The 22,656-nt window shown below is 39.7% G+C and overlaps 1 protein-coding gene across 1 annotated transcript in view; it reads left to right on the top strand.

Annotated features, from left to right (window-relative positions):
• Positions 1-4,122: 4,122 nt before the first annotated feature.
• The window catches only part of CDS1 (CDP-diacylglycerol synthase 1), a 30,899-nt gene continuing 12,365 nt past the window's right edge, over positions 4,123-22,656 (top strand). Inside the window, exons 1-8 of the mRNA XM_039350905.1 lie at positions 4,123-5,036; positions 15,068-15,195; positions 15,655-15,751; positions 16,082-16,179; positions 16,619-16,758; positions 18,469-18,527; positions 19,649-19,731; positions 21,652-21,739. Coding sequence (XP_039206839.1) covers positions 4,959-5,036; positions 15,068-15,195; positions 15,655-15,751; positions 16,082-16,179; positions 16,619-16,758; positions 18,469-18,527; positions 19,649-19,731; positions 21,652-21,739 — 771 coding nt within the window. The 5' untranslated portion in view covers positions 4,123-4,958. The remainder of the gene's footprint in view (positions 5,037-15,067; positions 15,196-15,654; positions 15,752-16,081; positions 16,180-16,618; positions 16,759-18,468; positions 18,528-19,648; positions 19,732-21,651; positions 21,740-22,656) is intronic.

The raw sequence follows: 22,656 nt of genomic DNA, 5'->3' as shown, positions 1-22,656 counted from the left end.
GTAAAGTTGCCACAAATCTTTTAAATTCTGTGCAAACCCAGTACCTAGTCTTTGAAAGCTGCTCAGAGGACTGGTCAAACCAGAATCCTAAGAGTAACGCCTTCCATTACACAAGAGTTATGGAATGTATAGTTAGTAAATGATTAGTTCATAAAGCTGATGAGAATGTCATGGCTTTCAAAGATTTGTTGACTCTCTGATGAGCAATTATTGAAAGACTTACATCTTCACAGAAAGCAACAATTATAATATATTGTTATTTTATCAGGGTAGCAAAATATCTCAGTAATAGATATTTGTTGAAGGACATTGAGAATAGGAATTCTCATGAGGGCTAAGCTGAATGAAGGGGAAGATGTTCATATTTTGCAAAATGTATTATTTCAACAATATTTTTGGAGAGAGAAAATCTGCTAAATTGGGCTAGGGCCAGGGGTAGGCAACCTTGGCTCTTTTATGACTCGTGGACTTCAACTCCCAGAATTCCTGAGCCAGCTATGCTGAGGGAAAAGGGAGTTTCCATGCTGGCTCAGGAATTATGGGAGTTGAAGTCCACAAGTCATAAAAGAGCCAAGGCTGCCTATCCCTGGGCTAGGCAGTGTCTAAGATTCCGATGATGAGAAGCACTGCATTCCTTCTGATTTGATTTTATTATCACAAATCCAAATCTGTGTGATCGAGAGATTCAGATAGTCCCTTGTGGCATGTATAAAACTGGCTTAGCTGCACAAGTAAAAGGGGGTGAGATTCTGCCAAATATGCACCAGGCTTCTTCTGAAGTTTGCAGTCAGAATAGCACTGAACTCATACAAGCTGAGCAAAGATTGCAAGAATTTTCATTTATTTATCCATCACATTTATAGAGCTGCCCATCTCCTCCCAAGGGTGACTTTGAGCGGGGTACAACAATAAATGAAATAGCCAATATAAGTAGGTAAAAATCTAGAAATTTTTATTTTTAAAATACTAACCAGTAGAGCCATCAAAATAGATTCTCTAACTCTGGAAGCCCCAGACCTGGCAGCATATCCAGATTCAGGGCGTCATGAAAAATAAAAAAGAATTGGTCCATTACAGGGGGACGAATATTCCATAAGGGGAGTCACAGCAGAAAAGGCAGGTTTCCTGGGACCCACCAGATTTAGATCTGTAGCTGCAGAATGCCTTCTCTGCAAAATCTAATGGGGTGGGAGTTGAAATACCCAGGGAGAGACAGTGCCTCAGTTAATCCAATCCCATGCTTAAACTTTAAAGGCTAAATCTAGAAACTTGCCAGAAGCAAACTGGCAACCAATGCAGTTCAAAGGACAGAGGGGCAACATGCACTGCCTTAGGCGGCAACATAACTCTTGGCATTGCCGCAGAGTCACCTTATAGCAGACATGTCAAACACAAGGCCCGTGGGCCTAGTCCGGCCCGCAAAGGACCCAGATTTGGCCCCCGGAGCTGTTCTAGAAATGGCAAGGGACCGGCCCTTGCTACCTCAGCCCTGGCCCACCCTGACCCGGCTGGGCGTCCTCCTGGCGCACGCACAGGAAACGGCGAGCACTCAGGGCCTGGTGGTGCATAGGAGCAGCTGCAGCTCATTTGCCTAATCCCATCCTGCCCCTCCCGGGCTCACCCAGTCACACCTATGTGTGCGCCTGCCTTGCCCGTGTCAGCCATGCTCTCCACGGTGCACTACAGCTGATTTGAGGCAGCAGGCCAGACACAGAAGTGCTGCTGAAAATAGCAGAGTCTGTGTCGGCACCTGCTACGCGCTCACCCATCACGCCGCAAGACTCATTGTGCCGATTGCGCCAGTTCTGCTGCTCATGGCTGTAGGCCTTGAGGCCGATCCGGTGCTTGCCCATGAAAATCTGGTTCAGCTATAATACTCAGTGATCCTGTTGGAAATCATACCTTCCAGAGATTCAGTGAATTTGTTTTGCAACAATCTCCATATTGCAAATGTGACCTCAGTAGAAAGCTAGATGTAATAGTTTGATAGGGATCGTCCCTAGAGAGTCATATGCAGTATTTCAATTATGAAACACACAGCTAACATTTCCACCCATACTGACATTCCTCCCACTATAGTTATATATGCTATATTATGGATACATTTCATTTACTAACTTGATTTAAAATGAATAAATACATACTGTGCATATATAATTTTGTATCACTGAATCATCTTAAACTAGAAAGATAAATGAGATTTGCTTCCCTTGTGCTAAACACATTTATGTAGAAATAAAATAGCTGTTTTAGTGAAGAAAGAGATAGTTTTAAAGTGAAAACCATACAACTATCTGTACTCATGAATCTACACAGAACGCCATTTGGGACTAGAGAAAGCTTGGATTTCTAGACCGATTGGAAATCTCTCCCCTACTTTACACAGAGGCATAATAAATTACATCTTTTATTTATTTCACACTTTATTTGGTGGCTTCCAAAAGGCTTGAATTTGAAATACAGAAGAAAACCACTGCAATCACGACTTATAATTAGTCACTTGTCTTTTTGAATAAAGAGCTCAGAGGATGGCATTAAAAGATTTGCATTCCCTATAAGATGACCAAAAACAGTATTGAATATTTTACAAATACCCCAAACACTGGGAATTGAATTCTGTATTTATTCCAAGTGCGATGTCCTGAATTTTAAAAAAAGGCTGGGGAATTTCAGATGTATCTTCTTAAAGTCTGCAAGGCAGAATTTTGGATGAAATCCCACATTACAGTCTAATCTGTTAGCTATACAGGTAGTCCTTGGAGTACCACCACAATTGAGCCCAAAATGTATGTTGCTAAGTGAGAAATTTGTTAGGTGACTTTTGTCCCATTTTACAACTTTTCTTGCCACATTTGTTAAGTGTATCACTGCAGTTGTTAAATTAGTAATAGCAATAGCACTTAGACTTATCTACCGCTTTACAGTGCTTTATAACTCTCTCTAGGCAGTTTGCAAAGTCGGCACGATGCCCCCAACAATCTTGGTCCTCATTTTACCGACCTCGGAAGGATGGATGGCTGAGTCAACCTTGAGCCGGTGAGACTCGAACTCCTGGCAGTCAGCAATGAATTAGCCTACAAGATTGAGTGAATCTGGCTTCCCCATTGACTTTGCTTGCCAGAAGGTCGCAAAAAATGGTGACATGACCCCAGGCAATACTGCAACCGTCATAAATATGAACCAGTTGTCACGCATCTGAATGTAAATCACGTGACTATGGGGATGCTGCAATGGTCACAAGTGTGAAAAATCATTGGAAGTCACTTTTTTCAGTGCCGTTGTAACTTCAAACAGTCACTAAATGAACTGTTGCAAGATAAGGACTACCTGTACTCTTGAATTGCTCCCTTCACTTTTACCTGCCTTCCGCTGCTACATCCTCGGTGGCTTCTCACTCACTTACCTTTTTCACATTCACCTTAGTCAGAACCACCTGCTTCTGTTTGCTCATATACTCGCACATCTGACTTAGTTACCGAGTCTTAAAGGTTACTTCTTATACATCTAATATAAGGTGTCTTTACTTTGGCAGGTATCCTAGCGATACCAAAGGTGAAAGGATTTCTAATTCCTTCTCCTCTTTCTCCTCCTCCTGCTCCTCTTTCATCCAAGATGTATTTCTTGAGCCTGGGCGCATACTTGTGCAAGGCCAGGAAACACTGAATTATGTATTTATTTACGCTTTTACATTGCTTACCTCGCTGGCGTACCTACCCCTCTCGCCCCCGCCGTGCCGAGTCGAAAAGAGAGAGAGGGGGGCGGGGCTAAGCGCCTCATACGAGGGGGCGTGGCCCGGCTGCCGCGCGACGGGCCGAACGGCCCAGCGCCAGAAGCGGGAGGTTGCTTAGCAGAAGCAGGCGCGCGTGTGTGTGCGCGCGCAGGCAACCGTCTCTTCGCGCTCGCGCTCCGGGGGCTTTTTTTTCTCTCCCCGGAGGGGAGGGAGGGAGGGGGGCGTCAGGGGAAGGTCTGTCGGGGGGAAGGGTCGTAGCTGGACCCCCCCCCCAACTTCCAAATAGGGGCAGGCGGAGGGAGACGAGAGGCCTTTTGAGGGGCGCCTCTGTGGAAAGCATGGGGAGGCGCGGGGGGGACGCTTGCGCTTCGTAGCTTTGGGTTGGTGGGGTTTTATGAAGTGGGGGGGGGGAGGCGACGGAGGTAGATGAACTTTACATTGGGGATGTGGGAGTGAGGGCGGGGGCAAGTCCGGGTGCGTGAGAAGGAGTCCTGCCTGCCTGCCTGCCTGGAGAACTGGCCAGTTGGTCAGGTTTCTTGGAGACCCCCCAACTTCCTCCGAAGTGAAAAGAAGCCGACCTCTTTAATTTTCCATCCTCATTTTCGGAAAAGATCGGAAGACTGGATTTGTGAGCTATTCTTTCAGCCAGGATTGGGGGTGGCTCCCCCCCCCCGTGAGCGCCTGCCATAAAAGAACTGTGTGGAAGGCTTTTTGAATGGAAGGGAAGGTTACATGGATTCATTAAAAAAAAAAAAAATCCTGACCCTTCCCCGTGGGAAGTAGCCAGCCTTCTTTCCCTTTCCGTGAAGGATTAGCAAAAAAAAACAAAACACCACTCTTGGGAATTGAATGAAGGTTTTTTTCCCCCCCCCTCCGATTTGAGAGGCCCTCCTACTTGGATGTGAAAAACTGAGAGACCTTCAGGACGCCTTCCAAAATGCTGTCTCTTAAGGCTTAGTCTGCAAAAAAAAAAAAAAAAGAGAGAGAGAGAGAGACTCCCAGGCTGGTGTTCTTTTGCAGCAGAGAAGTGATTTCAGGTGTTCTGCTCCGTAAAGAGGAAATAGGATTTTTTTCATTGCCGACAGGTTCGTTCCTAGGTGGCATCCGGGATATAAAATGTACTAGAGGCCTAACCTTTGGAATAAAATCTGGCATAGCTCGGCTGTAAGGCAGGGTTGACACCCTGCACATCTTCATATTGCTTCCTTGTGCCCTTGCTGCTGCTTTAATGTCTTCCGAAATGTCGTCGGAGCTCAGGAGGCGAGGAGCTGGCGGAGATCATGAAACCGAAAACGTTGGTGACAAGGTAAGCCTGAATGAGCCTCGGGTGTCTTCTACCTGTCTCCAGGTACGCAGCCAGAGAGAATATGGGACTTGTCTGATTCTCATCCAGCTTCACAGCCTTTCTTCCTTGACTTGTAATGTAGCTTCCCTTCATTTTTGAAGGAGGAGGGACTGATGATGCATATTTCTTCACCAGCTCCTCTTTCGGTCAATTACAGAGTCACTTTTCAAGATATGCTTGAGTAATGTATTTAGGGGTGGTGTTTGTTTCCATGTCTTCCCTCCTTTTTCCGCATTTGATGAATTTTAAGGAAGCAAATGTATGATATCAGAGTTGTTATTTTTCATTGCCTTTGTTATCACTCTACTGTAAAATGGGTTAAGCTTAAAAATGTGGCAGTTCTGTTTTCCCCACTTCTGCGGTAAGAGGCCATTTCCTCTCTACCTGCAGTCTGCGTTCTATGTAGGAGGCTGCTCATATATCACTCCTCCCCTTATTTGCTGACTTATAGGATGCAAACGGCCTATTAATTTATGGACTTTGTAAAGCTGAAAGGTAAAACATAGATACTGCATTTTCTGTTCTTACCATTTATCAGTATACACATATTATCTGTTGCAAGCACTGTTCAAAGTCTAACGTGACTGGAAACAGCATTTTAAGAGCCTTAAAGTGATTTTAAAATACCCGAGAACCGTTTGCATTGAATTTTGTGACTATTTGAGAGGATGGATTGTAATTACTATGTAACACAATTTTTGTTCCTGGCTCCTAAATTTTATATTTAAATTGCTTATGTCTAAAGCCTATAATAATGATGGCGAACCTTTTAGAGATCGAGTGCCCAAAAACTGGCCCCGCCCCCACTCCACCTTCCTGCCCTGCCCCTGCTCTGCCCCTCCATCCCCTGCCCCACCTGCCCACAGGACCACTCACTGCCTCCAGGGCCCGCCGCAGATCGCTCAGGCAGCCCAGCAGCGCTATGGCGGCTACACCCTCTGCCCATGCCCTGCAGCATCAACTGCATGATGGGGTTTGAGGGCAGTCTTGTCTACGCTGCCTGGCTGCCATGTCCTTGGCTGCGCTGCTCCATGTGGGCCACGCTCGAGGGCGAGTCTCTTTCAGGGGGGCTGCTGGAGAGGAGGGGGTCACGGGGGGAGGCAAGGCTGGGGCAACGGCACATGTGCCCACAGAGAGGGCTCCGAGTGCCGCCTCTGGCACCCGTGCCATAGGTTCGCCACCACTGGCCTATAATATATTCATCACAAACTTTGATTTTGTGACCACAGCCTACAAAAGTTTCATATTTACAAAACAGGCAAATTTTTATCTTTTTAAGCAGTTGGATAAAGAACAATATATACTTGCAAGGCAAATATACAAAGACAGTCAAAACCACTCAAGCGTTCAGAATGAGTAGTTTTTCTAGATTTGCGGCTATACTGCAAATCCCTTTTTCAAAGAGGCCCCTAAACATACTACCCCCATCATGTTTTCATTATACTGTCCTTGGTAACAACAGTGTCAATGCTGCTAACATTGGATGTTTTTGCATTGACAACAGATGGAAATGTAGCCATCTTTTACCTTAAAGCTTTTAGAGTTAGATGATGCTGGGAGGGGGAATGTGAACGAGAGTTCAGCTAGACATAACAACTCTAAACCTAGCGTGAGAAACAAGATTATTGTAACCAGAGCTGATAAGGACTTGTTGGGCTGGAGAACTGGAGAGGAAGCTCAGACTTCAAGCTAATTGGGGAATGTGATTTATGACTGTTAATTGGAGGAGGGAATTGTGCTTTGATACTATGTGCGCAGGAAAGGAGAATTCAGTTTTTGGCTTCAATTATGCAGTGCCAGTTATGCTACTCAAAATAAAGATTCTTTAAGATAAACAATGCCTCAAAGTTCTTTTGAAGAGTTTCATCTGTTGGAACCATGACAGACAGTATATCCTGATGAAAGCATTTGTGTTGTTTGTAGTAAGCACCCATGTTCTCCCTCAATTTGTCAAGGTAAGCATCAAGGATATGAATTTTGGAGGACATCCCATTTTGGCATAGTTCTTTATGAGAGTCTGAACCAGCTGCTCATAGTTTTCAGCCTTGTGATTGCCCAAAAAGTCATGAACCACTACAACGAAATTGTTCCAAACTGCTTTCTCCATCCTGTTCAGCCTCTTGGTGAATTTGTCACACTCTGTGATCTTCTTTATCTGTGGTCCGACGAAGATACCAGCTTTAATTTTTGCCTCCGACAGTTGTGGGAAGAGATCTTGAAGGTGTCTTGAAAGCTGCTGACTCCTTGTCTAGAGCTGTGACAAATTGTCTGATGAGACTAACCTGATGGGTAGTGGTGGTATCAGCACCTTCTAAGGGTCTACCAGCGGCTTCCACTTTATGTTGTTTTTCCCTACAGACAACTCAGTCCGATGTGGCTAGTCCCTTCTGTGATAGTGTGCCTAAATGTCCTGGCTATCCAGAGGCAAAGAAACAAGAAAACTTTGTGAAACCGCTTTGGAGGCCCATCAGGAATGATACCATTTTGAAGTCTCCAATGATCTCCCAGCCATAGTCATCATTCTTCAAGGCACTCAGCAACATCTTGCCACTGGTGTAGTCCTCTTTGAGGTGCATAGAGTGAACCATAAGGAGAGACGGGTATTTTTTCCCATTATGAAGCAGCATAGCTTTGAGGCTCCTGGATGAATATGGTAGCATTTACTTAGGTTGCAGGTGATTCCTATAGCCTCGAAAAGACTGGCCACATTGCTGCAGAAGCACAGCCAATCTTGCCGACTGAAGAAGTTGGAAAAAAATTGGTGACACTTTGTCTGACCTGTGACATGCACACTTTCATCCAGCAAGTTCCACTCCTTGAACCTCGATGTCAAAAGCCCAGCATGGGACTTGGTAAGACCAAGGTCTCTGATCAGATAGTTGAGGTCTTTCTGATTGAGGAAGTACTGTATGCCTTTTTCAGCTCAGCTGCATCTGTGAAATTGTAATCTATATGTGCAATATTTTCCTCGCTGTCTGGCATGCTTCTCACTCTTGAAGATGGCTGATCAGTCTCTGGAGTGTGATACCGGGGCGATGGATGAAGGAATGTCTGGATAACATGACATTCTGGCGCGCTTTTGCCAGTTTGACTTTTGGAAGGGTCCACCATGCAGAAGTAGCAGTTGCTTGAATAGTCAGTTGGTTTCCACCAAATACTTGGAATAGCAAACTTCATTACTCTCTTTTCTCCTTTGTACCAGCCTGTAAACATAGCAGAAATATATATATATATTTTTAAAAATGGTATTTCACACATTTAATTTTGTGCAAGATTATATTACCATAGGACACGATATATATTGTAGTCTGTATTTTCTCAGCACATTGAAAATAGTGAAAATTTTCTTAATTGCAACTCTTTAAAATTGTAATAAATCACTGAAATTCCATCTAGCGAGCACAATAATTCATCTTACCTACAAGAGTTTTGTGGCTGTGTTCGCATGTGAAATGAGGTACCCGGGGCTTATCTTGATCCCCAGCAGGCATGCCAAAGTATTTGTAGGCCTCGCATATCTTAACAGATGCTTTTATGGAGTACTTTTTCACTCTTGTCTTAATAAATTGTCCAAACACGTAGTAAACTGCATCTTCTGAGTGCAAGCCACCTCTTGATGCCATCTAAATCAAATATTGCTAATTACTATTCTCTTACTCAGCAATTAGACAAACTAAAATTGTGGTTTAAGGCACCTGTACTTTTATACTTCCATGGATACTACCAGATAGTCCCAGAAAGTGCTTGAAAGTTCTAAAAGATTCCAGAAAGTTTTAGATAATTCTGGCCACTTCTAGAATCTTTTGGACAGTTCTCACGGTTCCAGAATATTCTGGAAGTCTACTGAGCATTGAATGTGAATTGAGGTCCAATATTTCAGAGATTGCCACAGAGAAGAGGGAGTCAAGCTGCCCTGCATGCTGTTATGTTTGTCTGTAAATCTGGATTTTACTTTACCTACATAAAGCCCAATCCACTGTACTTCAGTGAATGGATACGTTATTTTGTGCTAGAACAAATCAGGGTTTGTATTATCTTTGGCAACTTTAAAATATGACTTATTAGTTGAATTCAATTATGTATATCACCTATTAGGATTTCATGGTTTTCTGTTATTATAGTTTAACATTATTGTTGCAACTGTAGCTCTACTCCAAGTAATGTTACTCCCATAATGTCAATTAGCAAAAATGAAAGGATGTACATGATCCTTGTTTGCTCACTTCTGTGGTTACCTATCTGGCTCCTTCTAAACCAGTGGTTCTCAACCTTTTTAATGCCATGACCCCCAACCAGTCGTAAGTCGAGGACTACCCAACTGGTCGTAAGTTGAGGACTTTCCCTGCCCGGGAGTGCCGTGCATGCGTGGTGCCGCCCCCTGCGCTGGCAAGGGGCAGCGACGGCGCAGGGGTGACCATCGGCTGGGCCACCAGCTGGCCCAGCCCAGGCAGGTAAGGCACCCGCTGGGCCCCACATGTGGCAGCAACCCTCCCTGCGCCCGCCGCCACCCCGCTAGCCTTACCTTGGCCACCGCCCGTTCGGGGTGGCAGCAGGCAGGCCCAGGCGCTCCTGGGTGGCCACAGCAAGCGGCAGCGACGGCGCAGGGCGACCAACGGCTGGGCCACCAGCTGGCCCAGCCCAGGCAGGTAAGGCACCCGCCGGGCCCCACGCACGCCAGAAACCCTCCCTGCACTCGCCGGCCTCCCACCTCCCACCCCTGGCCCTCTTTTACTTACTTTTAGTAGTTGCTCAGCAGGGAGGGAAGCTTTCCTGCAGCACCGTTTGCAGACTGGGGCTTTTGGCGGTCTCAGCAGGGCAGAGACAGCCTGGACAATTCCTATTGGCTTTTGAAAGCCAATAGAATTAGACTCTATTCAAGAGAGTCTATTCTATTGGCTTTCGAAAGCCAATAGATTCTATTGTAGTGATGGCGAACCTTTTAGAGACCAAGTGCCCAAACCGCAACCCCAAAGCCACTTACTTATCGCAAAGTGCCAGGGCCGTACCAGCATTGTGCCCTCGGGGTGGGTGGGCGTGGGCGTGGCCTACTGGGTGGGTGTGGCTGCAGTGGACACGGCAGACTGAGTGGGCGTGGCCAGCGTAGGTGTGGCCACCTTGATGTTGCTCATAGGGGGATGCCTGTGGGGTCTGGGCAGGATTGGGGGAGATCCAGGAGGTCTCTGGTGGGTGGGGCAGTGGGCAGGAGGCTCGTCCTGTGGGGTGAGGCAGGGGGTAGGGCGTGAGTGCCATTGCTGCGGGACAAGGCGAGGCAGGGGCGGCTGCTGCCTGACACCATCAGCCCCCGCGCACACAGAGGTCAGCAAGCGCATGGGGGCGCGCTCTACCACCTCTACTCAAGCTTGCTAGCCAGCTACTTTGCCTCCTTTGTGCTGGGTGGGGCTGCCACTCTGGGCCCAGCGGTGGCCTAATGGACCTGTGCGAGATGGCGGTGGTGGCAGGTGTGCCCACAGAGAGGGCCCTGTGCCGCCTCTGGCACGCGTGCCATAGGTTCGCCATCACTGTTCTATTGGCTTTCGAACGCCAATAGAATAGAGTCTCTTGAGTAGAGTCTATTGGCTTTCAAAAGCCAATAGAATAAGAGAGAGTAGCACAGCTAAAGAAAAGGGGAAAAAATGGCAGACAGCCTTGTTTGGCGACTCCTGTGAAATGGTCGTTCGACCCACAGGTTGAGAACCGCTGTTCTAAACCTAAATTTCACAACAATAACTCTTTTGCTGGAAAGTGATACTGATGAGTTCATTTTATCTCTTTATTTAATGCAAAGAAACCAGTAGCGCAGTGGATCTAATCGAACATCTTTTTTGGTGATACAAATCTAGTGATTTTTCCTTGACTGCTAGGTAGCTATAGGATAGGGCTTTTCAACCTTTTCACCCATTGTACCACTTTTAGGATATGGCAATATCCGAGTACCACCAGTTGCCTAGCAAGGTGTCAAAAACTTGATGACAAAAAAAGGAAAAAAGTGATGAAGTACAGGTAGTCCTCGACTTACAACAGTTCGCTTAGTAACTGTTCGAAATTACAATGGCACTGAAAAAAGTGCCCCCCAAGCCACAGCCGAGCAAGACACCTGCCTGCCCGCCCAGCTGCCCTCTTTCTGTCTGAGGTTTTCATTGTTGTGAGCATTTCTGTTGAGGATTGGCAGCAGGGATGGGGGGTGTTTGGTTTTTATTCCCCCCATCTGCTGGGTGGTTGCAGCAGATTTTGGTCACTTCACATGACCCTGGGACACTGTGACCATCATAAATATGAATCAGTTGCCAAGCATCTGAATGTAAATCACAAGACCCTGGAGATGCTGTAACATTCCAGGTGATCGGCGCTTCTGGGCTCAGCAGAAGCACCAGGATCAGCCCCGAGCTCCAGCTGGAGCCTGGCGCTGATCCTGGTGCTTCCGCTGAGCCCTGACAGCCCTGCAGCTCCAGCCATCTCTCACTCAGGCTTGTTCGGTGCTGCCACTGGTTCAACTCATTCCCCTCCCCCACTACCACTTTTCTAGGATGGTCACGTACCACCTGCCAGGTGCCAATGTACCACAGGTGGTACCCGTACCACTGGTTGAAAAGGCCTGCTATAGGACATTTAAATTTTCCCATCTCCATTTAGTCTGTGCTCTTAACTATTTCTCAAGTGCTATTAATAGTACTAATTATATTAATTACTAGACAACTACCTGTTAGGTTATCCTTTCAGAGATATTTCCTTATCTAACTGATAAACAGAATAACTATTGATGGACAAAAAAAAAAAACACAAATGGGAATAGGATGAACTTCTGAATTCCTATCAACATCCCCATTGATTTTGCTTGTAGGAAGCTGGCAGGGAGTGTCAGAAGTGATGATTATGTGCCTATAGTGATCCTATAGCAGTCACAACCTTGCAATTACAACTGGTGTGAAGATCCTTGAAATTTCCATTACACAGAAGTAATGACTTCCAGATTATGTACTCATTCTTTTAAATTAGTGGATTTGAGGTATGTTGATTCAAACATTCTAGCATGATGATGCATCATTTGGGCTATTTGCATTCAGAAATAACTCTATTTAATTTATTACACATGTTTTTATGTGGCCCATTTGGAATCAATTCCTGATTTATAAAAGTTAAGATTATTTGTTATTAAGAGACGGTGTAATTCCTTACAACAAAATGTTCCCACAAGGCTTTTTAGAAGCAAATTTGTTCTGATAAGGAGCACTGGAAGAGTATGATTTGGATTTAAACTTTAATTAATACATCTACATACCATTAAAATTCTGTTTGATGTCTGTTTGATTTTTTTTTGTAATCATCAATTAGAAACATCACATCATAAGGCAACATAGCTCAAATGGGCTAATTTAGAGAATTTGTCAAAAATCTGGGACTCATGGCTTCTGTGAAATTGAAATTTGGCAAAGTTGTGGCTGCTTCAGTGTTTTTCGCTGTCGCAATCAGTCACAGCCAAGTAATATTCATTTCTAACATTCCTGCCAGTTTCCTACAAGGAAAGACAATTGAGAAGCTGGCAGGAAGTTAGAAGTTGTTCCCATTCCCTTTGCCTGTCCAGAATCTTTCTGTTTTTATATTCAGGTAAGGAAATATCTCTAAAACTTTGACCCAAAAGATCTCAGCTTGTCTAGTACATTATAAGAGTGGAATTATATAAATATTGCTAATGTATGGCTTTTGCATAGCAAATACTAAAGTGCAGCAAATCGTAATGTATTTTTCTGAGTGGAGTTTTTGCAATAATTCACTAAGAAAGTCTCTGTGCAATTAGAAACCATGGCTTAAGGAGTAATAGATCTCAAAAGAACATGTATAATTCAGTACAGGATTACATATTTTGCATACGTACAAAGAATAATGAAATATTCTCTTTTTTTACTTTCCTTCAAGTTAAGGAAATCTGGAATTTCAGGGTAACAATCTTAGTATTTAAAACACCATTATTAGTTGTTGATAAACCATGTGACTTATTCTTTGCATAAAAACATACCGTAACTCAAGGTATTCTGAAGAAATTAATAGTTGATTTAACAAACATGCCAATTTATTTTCATGTTTTTTATTGTTGATTAAAAGTATACCTGAGATTTATGTTCAGTTTTGATATGTACGAAAATTTTAAATGTGAACATTTTGTTTCTAACATGATAATTTAGGAACACTTTTACACAATAAACAGTTAAACAGTTTTATTTTATTATACCATTGGCTCAAGCTGAGCAAAAGGACCATATTGCCTTTTATTTTGGTTTGGTACTTTTCAATAAGATTTTACTTTGTTTTAATTATATTGCTGTTATGTTTTTTTATTTCCCACAATCTATTGGGCACAAGGCACCTTAGAAAAATCACTGAATGAAGAAAGAAATAAAAGAGTCATGATTGCTTGTTTTCGAACATTTCGACATGCTACAGTTGCAACCTAAAATTCACTTTTTTTTTATTAAAAATTTTTAAGTTTTACAAAACAATTCCCTTCCCCAAACCCCCCCAACCCTCCCATACCCTCCCCCAACCTTCCCAGAGCTGAATACAGGCTTAATTCAAATTTTTTCAAAAAATCTTAGAACACATATAAACTATAAGCAAATCTAAATACATTAAACAACTTATAAAATAGTTAACAATAATATATAAAATAAAATACAAGAAGGAAGAAAAAAAGAAACAGAAAAAAAGAAGAATCAAATAAAAAAGAAAAACAAAAAAATAAATAAAAAGAAGAATTAAAAAAAAGAAAGATCTATAAAATATCTTAAATTTTAAATATAAATTATTGAAAAACTAAATAATATTTTTTATATCCAACTTATATTGTATAAAATCTATCCATTTTTTCCATACCAAAAATACTTCTCTTGTGATTGATCTTTCAAGAAAGCCGAAATCTTTGCCATTTCCGCCAAGTAAGAAACTTTAAGAAACCACTCTTGCAAAGTAGGCAAAGATTCCTTCTTCCAACATTGCCCTACTAACAACCTTGCCGCTGTAATTAAATTTAACATCAATGTAGTCTCCTTACTATCACAATCAGAACAATTGTGGGGTAAATTTTACCCTTCTTCTAAAAATTCTTTGGATATTCCACCATATCTTAATCCAAAAAGCTTTTATATTTTTACATGACCACCAGATGTGATAATAGGTAGCATCCAAACATCCACATCTCCAACATTTAGGCTGCAGGTCAGGATACATACAAGACATTTTTTGTGGATCAAGGTGCCATCTATAAAACATTTTATAAAAATTTTCCCTTAAATTTTGGGCTTGTGTAAATTTAACATTCCTCACCCAAATAATTTCCCAGGTATCTAATGGAACCGGCTCATCAAAATTTTGTGCCCATTTAACCATACATTCTTTAACTAATTCTGCTTCTGAATCCAATTCTACTAACACCCCATAAATTCTCTTAATATGTTCACTAAAATTCACTTTTATGGACTTCTTTCAGCTGCTTTATTGAAAGAAGCTTTTATGCATTTGGAAATAAGAATAGATGTTTGAAGCCTTAAAATCATGCCTTGAGAGAATATTTTAAAGTTGTCTAACTAGGTATTCATAGTCATTTTCTTGTTATTCTTATATAGTATTAAATTAGCACATGTTATTTCTGTCTCTAATGTGTTAACTTACTGATTCCCACAGCAAATCTTACAACTATATGTTGATGGGGTCAAGGATGTATATACAAAGTCCCAGGTTCCAGAAAGCCTAATTCTGTGAGCAGTTAAGATTTTATACTGAAACTGTTAACTGCTATAGTCAGTCTCTAAATGAGAAGAAAACAGCATTACCTATGTCAGTTTAAATAGTTTGGAGATCTAATTGCATCCTTTCTGTTTCTGGGGGCAAAGCAGCTATGTTAGTTATACTTGCAGTTTTATTTGGCTGTACAAATAAAACTCCGGTATGTATGTGCTTAGATTGCTAAATATTATGTTTCCGTTTTACACTTTGTGTTTTAGGATATAGATAAAAATGAAAAAATTGGTGAACTGGACCTCAGAAATGTTTTAGAAGTTCCTGAAGTTGTTCCAGCAACAGACAGCACTCCAGAAATTTTTAAAAAGGCTCTTTCTGGCTTATCTTCCAGGTATGAGGGACAGATGCACCTGGAATGATATTAACTTAAACTTAATATTTGTCACATGCTACATGCAAAGTTTGCTTTTGAATAAGTTGTTTAGAAGGGTCTTCAGCAACCATTTAAATGGAAGTGGGCATGTTAACAAAGTTCAGACCACTCTTTTACGTACAAATGTTGAGTTAGTTAAACATTTCTAATGCACTGTAGTTTTATTGTATACTTCACATATGTATCTTACCCACAGAATGACTGCCTGAATCCTATGGTTATTTCTTTAGAAGTAAGATCACTGAATACAAGTAGACCTATTTCTGATAGATGTACAAATGTTGTCAGTTCTCAATTTGAAGTTGAATTTATTTTTTAAAAATTCCTGTATTCAAAACTTTCATTGTTCGTAATGTTACTGATTAGCTAAACATTATAAGAGTTTGTAAAACCAACTTTTTTTTTTTCCTTTTTCAGATGGAAGAACTGGTGGATTCGTGGAATTTTAACTTTAGCAATGATTTCAGGTTTCTCCCTTATTATATACATGGGATCATTTATGCTGATGCTGCTTGTAAGTTTTATAGCTCAACATTTCATGTAATTCTAGGTGGAACTATAAAAGTCACAATCCAAGGAATAATTATAACAAAAATGAATGAAGATGTTCATGCACAAGAGGTGCCTTGCAATGTTGCAATGAATGGGCAATTTTCAGAATTCCTGTGGTTTTGTTGGAATAATATGGTCCTCTATAAGAGCAGAAGAACAATTCAGTTTCATTTAGTTAAGACACACTGACTTGTACAAATTCTAGAAAGGACAGCATATGAATATTTTATAATCTCTCATGCTTCTGGAAAACCCTGTGTTAAACCTCTGTCACCCCTTTCCATTATTTCAGGTCTTAACCATACAAGTCAAGTGCTTTCATGAAATCATCACTATAGGTTACAGAGTTTATCGATCTTATGACTTACCATGGTTTAGAACATTAAGCTGGTACGTAACAACTGGATTTTTTTAAACTTTAGCTCTGATTCCAAACTTCTTCTTTTTTTTTTTTATCATGGTTGCTTTCTAAGAAAAATATCAACCTAGAATTTAATGATTCTGATTCCAACCACTGTGTGTTGCTTCCATTCAAAATGCATGTAAATTGAACCCTATTGAGAACCCCTCAACAGTGGGATAAAATCAACTTAATTGAATTAATAAAGTGTTCCAAATTATAAATATCAAATGACACTAATTTAAATAATTGTATTCTTCATAGGGCAAATTATGACTATTTTAGACAATCCTCCATCAGTTGTAGGGTGTGTTTTAAAGTATCAGAATATTTGGATCTTATTAAATTGAGTGAATGTTTTGATTCTATCAAGTTATATGTAATATGTATAGATCTCACAAAGTAATTAATCTATAACGTATGTTGCAGGTATTTCTTGTTATGTGTGAACTATTTCTTTTACGGTGAGACAGTAGCAGATTACTTTGCTACTTTTGTTCAGAGACGAGAACAACTTCAATTCCTAATTCGCTACCACCGATTTATATCTTTTACACTTTATCTGGCAGGTAATAATAAAGCTCCTCAGTAGTCAATGTATTTTGTGTACTTGATGTAACCTGTTGAACCTTCCACTTCTGGTACTCTTCTTCAAAATAGAAAAGGTGGCCCTTATATATGGCCTTAATACACTTATTAGGATGAATGGAGAACATTCATAGCAATTTGTTGCAAAGTGCGTTGACATAAGCAGTGGCCGTGGGCATTTTCCAAGGGTATTTCTGTCTGCAGGTGCACATAAAACGTTTTGCTGGCAGAAAATCCGAAAGAGCTGTTGCAACTGCTTTCACAAGGCTTTTTGGAGAATGTCTTGTTCTTTAAGGAGGTTCTCTTTGTTTGCACCAACATGCTTTGTGGAACACACTTTGAATACTTGACATAGCTCCATAGCGTTTGAAGATTAAAAAGAAAGTAATATAAAATACATATCCAAGAGTTACAGTGAATATTGTAGACTTATCAAATACTTTTGTTACTCTTGCTGTCATCTATTCTTAATGAAGATTTACACTATAGATTAGCTCCGATATTGGAGTATGGATCAGAAAAGACATGGCAATCTTTGTTTTGCCCTGAGAGCATAAATTTAACAATAGCATTGTAATAATAATAGAAGTAAGTAATTATTTTTTCTATTATGCATTTTATATCGGTTTTTGAAGAATAAAACTCTAAGAAGAACATGTCAGGACAACTTTTTGTCAGGTTTCTTTAGTTTCCTCTCCATTTAATTTCAAGCTGTGTTTAGGTAGCAAGGACACTACCATTTTCAAGGAAGGAGAAATTCTCTGGATCACATAGCAGGCAGAGGGCAGAGTTATATTGCATATTTTCAAAAATTGCATTCCTGCTTTGTAAATGTAATATGCATTAGTAGCTGCAGAGATTCTAATCTAGGGCATTTTGGGTAGTAGATTATATATGATAGATAGAAGCTGCCCTTTCATGTGCCTTTCCCTACCAAACTTGCATGGTGTACAGATCATCAAGGTGTACAGTATGTTAATTTGCAGAGCTTTATTAACAGTTAAGGAAGAATGAATGTTACATAGAATTTGCGTTTTTAATAGGGGACAACATTATGGTTTCAGAAGATGATTTATAGAAATTCCTTAATTAACTGACTCACTGTTTAAGGTGAAGAACAATCTAGAAATATTGGTTTTTTAAAAAATTATTTTCTGCAAAGCTAAACAAATAGCTAGGACTTCTATTTAAAAAGTATTTGACGCAAACAGGTTAGTTTTTCAGATGCAATAAATTATAAATTAATTTATGCCACTGTGTTTTAAAGACTTCCTTGAATCAGAATATAGTAGTTACATTTGCAGATATTAATTAGCAGAACTTGAGAAATAGGATCTTTGCTTACAGTTTTCATACTGCAAATCATGTGGTTTATCTTAAATTATATAGTGACTTAAATTATAAACTGACCTAGTGAATATCTGAAGGGGAAAAAGACTTGGATGGTGACAAGTGACATCACATATATCATGATACAAATGACACAAATACGTACAGTACATATTTTTGTGTGTCATGATGGAAACAACACAGTATTGAATGTATTTATTCAAAATATTTATAGATTGCAGTGTGGGCTCTTAGTACAAATGGACTAATAATGAACGCTCTTCTGATGAACTTGATATGATTTATTTAGCATAAAAAGAACAATGCTGTAAAACATACATCTGTCTTCTTTATTTGTATAGGATTTTGTATGTTTGTGTTGAGTTTGGTGAAGAGACATTATCGCTTACAGTTTTATATGGTATGTATCTTTGGGTATCTCAGTTGCTTTTTAAAAATGTTTTGTTTTTGTAATAGAAATGTTCATGAAGTAAATTTTAAAGACTCATGGACACAGGTCAAAATTACTTACATCATGTTATTATTTCCACATTTTATTTGATTGCAGTAGGGATACCTTTAGTAGTGAATAATCCCAGATTCTTAAAATAGGAAGATTATTCTAACATTAATTATTCAATAATTCTAAGCACGTTACAATGTTTTCAGCACAAAGAAAGATTCCTATTTTCTATAGACTTCAGTCAGCAAAGGTGCCTGTATTGTAAATGTTCTGAATGAACATTTAAATATGAAATTGACAATTTTTGCATCCTGTGATTGTATATTAATGTAAGAGCTGCCTTGGAAAATCTCCTCGTGGCACTGCTTTGCAGGGGAATTGAAGATTTCTAACCCTAACCCTATCTCTGGTAGTAAAGACACAAAATCTTAAATGATTATTTGTGTGGTAATATCTAATCCAAGCCTATTTAGAGCTAATATGATTTTTAACTGATGGCCATTTCAATTAAGTTAGGAGTTTGAAAATTCTCTAGAAACAGAAACTGAAGGTTATGTGCTTATATTGGAAAAGATATTTCTTTTAGTATTTTCACTAGATCAAACTAATAAAGATCTGGGTCAAATCTAACAAAGTAATTGGTAGAATGCAAATGGAAATTAAACCTTTTATGTTAGTTGAGCAAGCATTAAATATATTGAGATTGTTACTTCATTATACAAGAGCCAGCACATTGAATTTATCGAAAAGAATGGACTTTTTATCTAGTTCTCTGGAGATCACATTTTAAGAATTAATAATTTGTAGAACTCACATACACTTTTTCAGAGTTACATAGCATGGTTTCATCCTGTCATACATCATTATCATTTAAATATTCCAGTTCTAAATTGTGTATACATCTAGACTGATTATTATGATTTTCGTTATATGCCATTCATATTAAGTTAATTTTTTACATTTTTAATTAACAAGTAAAAGATATGAATATTGTTATAGATGTCTGTTCTCATAACTGTCTTGTCTTGTAAAGTTTTTTGCTTTTGTAACTAATTGTTGTGTTATTACACTATTACCAGTTCGCATGGACTCATGTTACTTTGCTGATCACTGTAACTCAGTCTCATCTTGTCATCCAAAATCTCTTTGAAGGCATGATCTGGTAAGGGAACAATAATTCTTGCAAATGTGGGTATTTATATATCTATATCTATATTCTGTCTCTAAGGAGCATTGCTATTTTTCAGGGGTTCTTCATAGTTTTGAAGTGAGACTTTTCTTATCTCTCAGCAAGAATATACTGCTATAAAATTTCACAGTTAAACCCTTCATCCTCTGATTGATAAGAATTGGTCATGATAATCAAGCTTTCATCTGGTGTGGGTAGGTTTGAATTAGAAGATTATTTTTGCCTCGTGGGAGAGCAGAGAGAGGTGAGCAGGTGCCAGGATAAAGTGTAGATCAGGGGTAGTCAACCTTGGCTCTTTTATGACTCGTGGACTTCAACTCCCAGAATTCCTGAGCCAGCATGGCTGGCTCAGGAATTCTGGGAGTTGAAGTCCACAAGTCATAAAAGAGCCAAGGTTGACTACCCCTGGTGTAGATGGATAAAGCGTGTCAACTGGCTTCAAAACAAGGAAAAGTAGAATCCGGCAGCCACTCCATGTCCATCAGAAACATTGAGAGCCTATAGTCAGCCAGCAGCCACTTTCCTTTCCCCACACTGGCAATTGAAGGATAACTTAAGCCTATGCATTGCTAGCACTTCAGAGCAGCAGACAGCAGTGTTGAACTGAGAGTAAGCAGGATCCAGCCTATCAACAGAAGCCAACTAACTCCAAGGTGGCTAAATGGTGGCTAAAGAGATACTTTTAAGAGTACAAAAAAAACCTGCAGATGGGATTCTTTAGGATTTAGGAATATAATGTATGTGGGAATATATGCAGAGATAAGTGGGGTATCATGCTAAGAGTTAAATGGCAAATTAAGAAGTAAATAAATACAAATGGTTCTTGACCCCAATTAGGACCAGATGGTTGTTAAGTGAGTCACACCCCAATTTTACCACCTTGTGGCCATGATTGTTAAGTGAATCATTGCAGTGGTTAAATGCATCATGCAATCGGTAAGCGAATCCAGCTTCTTCCATTGACTTTGCTTGTCAGAAGCCAGTTGGGAAGGTTGCAAATAGCAATCATATGAATTTGGAATGTTACAACTGTTATAAATACATGCCCAAAGTTTGATCACGTGATCATAGAGAAGCTGTAACTGTCATAAGTGCAAGGATCGGTCATAAGTCTCTTTTCAGCTCTGTTGTAACTTGAAATAGTCACTAAATAAATGGTTATAAGTCAAGGGCTAACTGTACCATAACGTTAATGAGCATTATTGTGTTAAGCTTATTGCATAACACAGGGGTGTCAAATTGCCGGCCCGCGGGCTGGATGCGTCATGCCAAAACCGTGCCCACGCCATTGCCGGCAATGGCAAAAAAGTCACGATATGTTGCGACATGTCATGTGATGTTACAAGTTTGACACACCTGGTATAAAATAACAAGCAAGATAACACTACACTTTTTTTTTGATCTGCACCTTTTTCTAAAGTCCTCACAAATCCAACCAACATAGTAGCAGCACTTGCTACTATACGATACTTAAGAGTACAGTATCTGCTTGTTGAAAATGATACTTGGATATACAATGATATACAATAATACTTGGGAGTATAATGATGCTTGTAGTACAATATCTGTTGAAAATTCATGGATGAATATAGTGTAGCAGCCATGAATTATTGAAAATCACTCTCCCTGATTCAAATGGCTATAGTTTCACTGGTTTGGGCTACCATTATGCCTACCTCATTTTCTTGTTCAGCAGCTGCTCTTAAATTAAAATGAAAATAAGATTCCCTTTGGCAAAAAGGTAATGACTCTCTTGAACTGAGTTCAGTTCTTGGTGATTTAGTAGACACAGTATTGTTGAAGTATACATTACAGATCAAGGCATTATGGTGATAATACGGTCTGGTTTTTTAAATTTAAATAATTTAACTTCCCCCCCCCCTTGCTGTGCAGGTTTCTTGTTCCAATCTCAAGTGTCATTTGCAATGATATTGCTGCTTATATATTTGGATTCTTCTTTGGCAGAACACCATTAATTAAGGTAAATGAGTAAAAATACATAGTTTGAAATACGCACATTGATTACAAGATAGTTCAGAGAAATTTTTTAAATACTTCCAGTATTTTCTCATATTGCTTGATATCTGAGTGACATTTCCTCATCCAGTCTATGCAGAAACCACCTATGGTTTTGATAAATACTTTATTATTTGAGAGGCATCCCTTATAAAGCTTTTTTAGAAATCTGTCAGAATTGGTAAGAGACATAAAGGGTGTTTTTCTGACAGAGAAAGTGCAAAATAAAATAATTTGTGCTTGTATTTCTAACACTATAATCTTAGTTTAACAATCTAACATACAGTACATTCATATTAGCTGGATAACATTATCTTCTGATTGTTATAATTCTACTGGGTTGTAAATTGCTTGATTTATTCTATTCCTAGTTATTTTCTATGTCTGATTATTTCATATTACAGTGACACAAAGTGGAAATAGAGTTGCTGCAGTAAGATTATGGTTGTGTATAAAAATACTATTTTTATAGTTGATCAGGATATGTATATTATAAAAAATATAAGCATCCTTATTTGTTACTGATATTACCACCATTCCATACCAAATTATGATTGCTAGAAAAGTAAATTTTATTACCTTCCTAGAAATATCATTACTCAAATCAGACAGTTTTGACATAAATACAACCTAAAACATGATTTATTCTCTACACAAGTCCTAAAACTAGATAAATTAACCAAACAAATGAAAACCATTAGACTTGGTTTTTTTTTTATAATTTAGGAATATGATCCAAAGCTATATATTTGCATGTGGCAAAAGTATGTACACCTTTGTTTTCAGTAATTCTGTGCCCACTTGGGCATCAGTAACTTCAACTGAACATTTCCAATTCTGCATATTAGCTTTGAGAAATTTTAGCCAGCCCAAAACATTAAC

This window comes from Crotalus tigris, unplaced genomic scaffold (assembly GCF_016545835.1).
Source record: "Crotalus tigris isolate CLP2741 ecotype Arizona unplaced genomic scaffold, ASM1654583v1 scf7180000018362.849699, whole genome shotgun sequence".
Classification (NCBI taxonomy): domain Eukaryota; kingdom Metazoa; phylum Chordata; class Lepidosauria; order Squamata; family Viperidae; genus Crotalus; species Crotalus tigris.
This window is presented reverse-complemented; position numbering and strand designations above follow the sequence as displayed.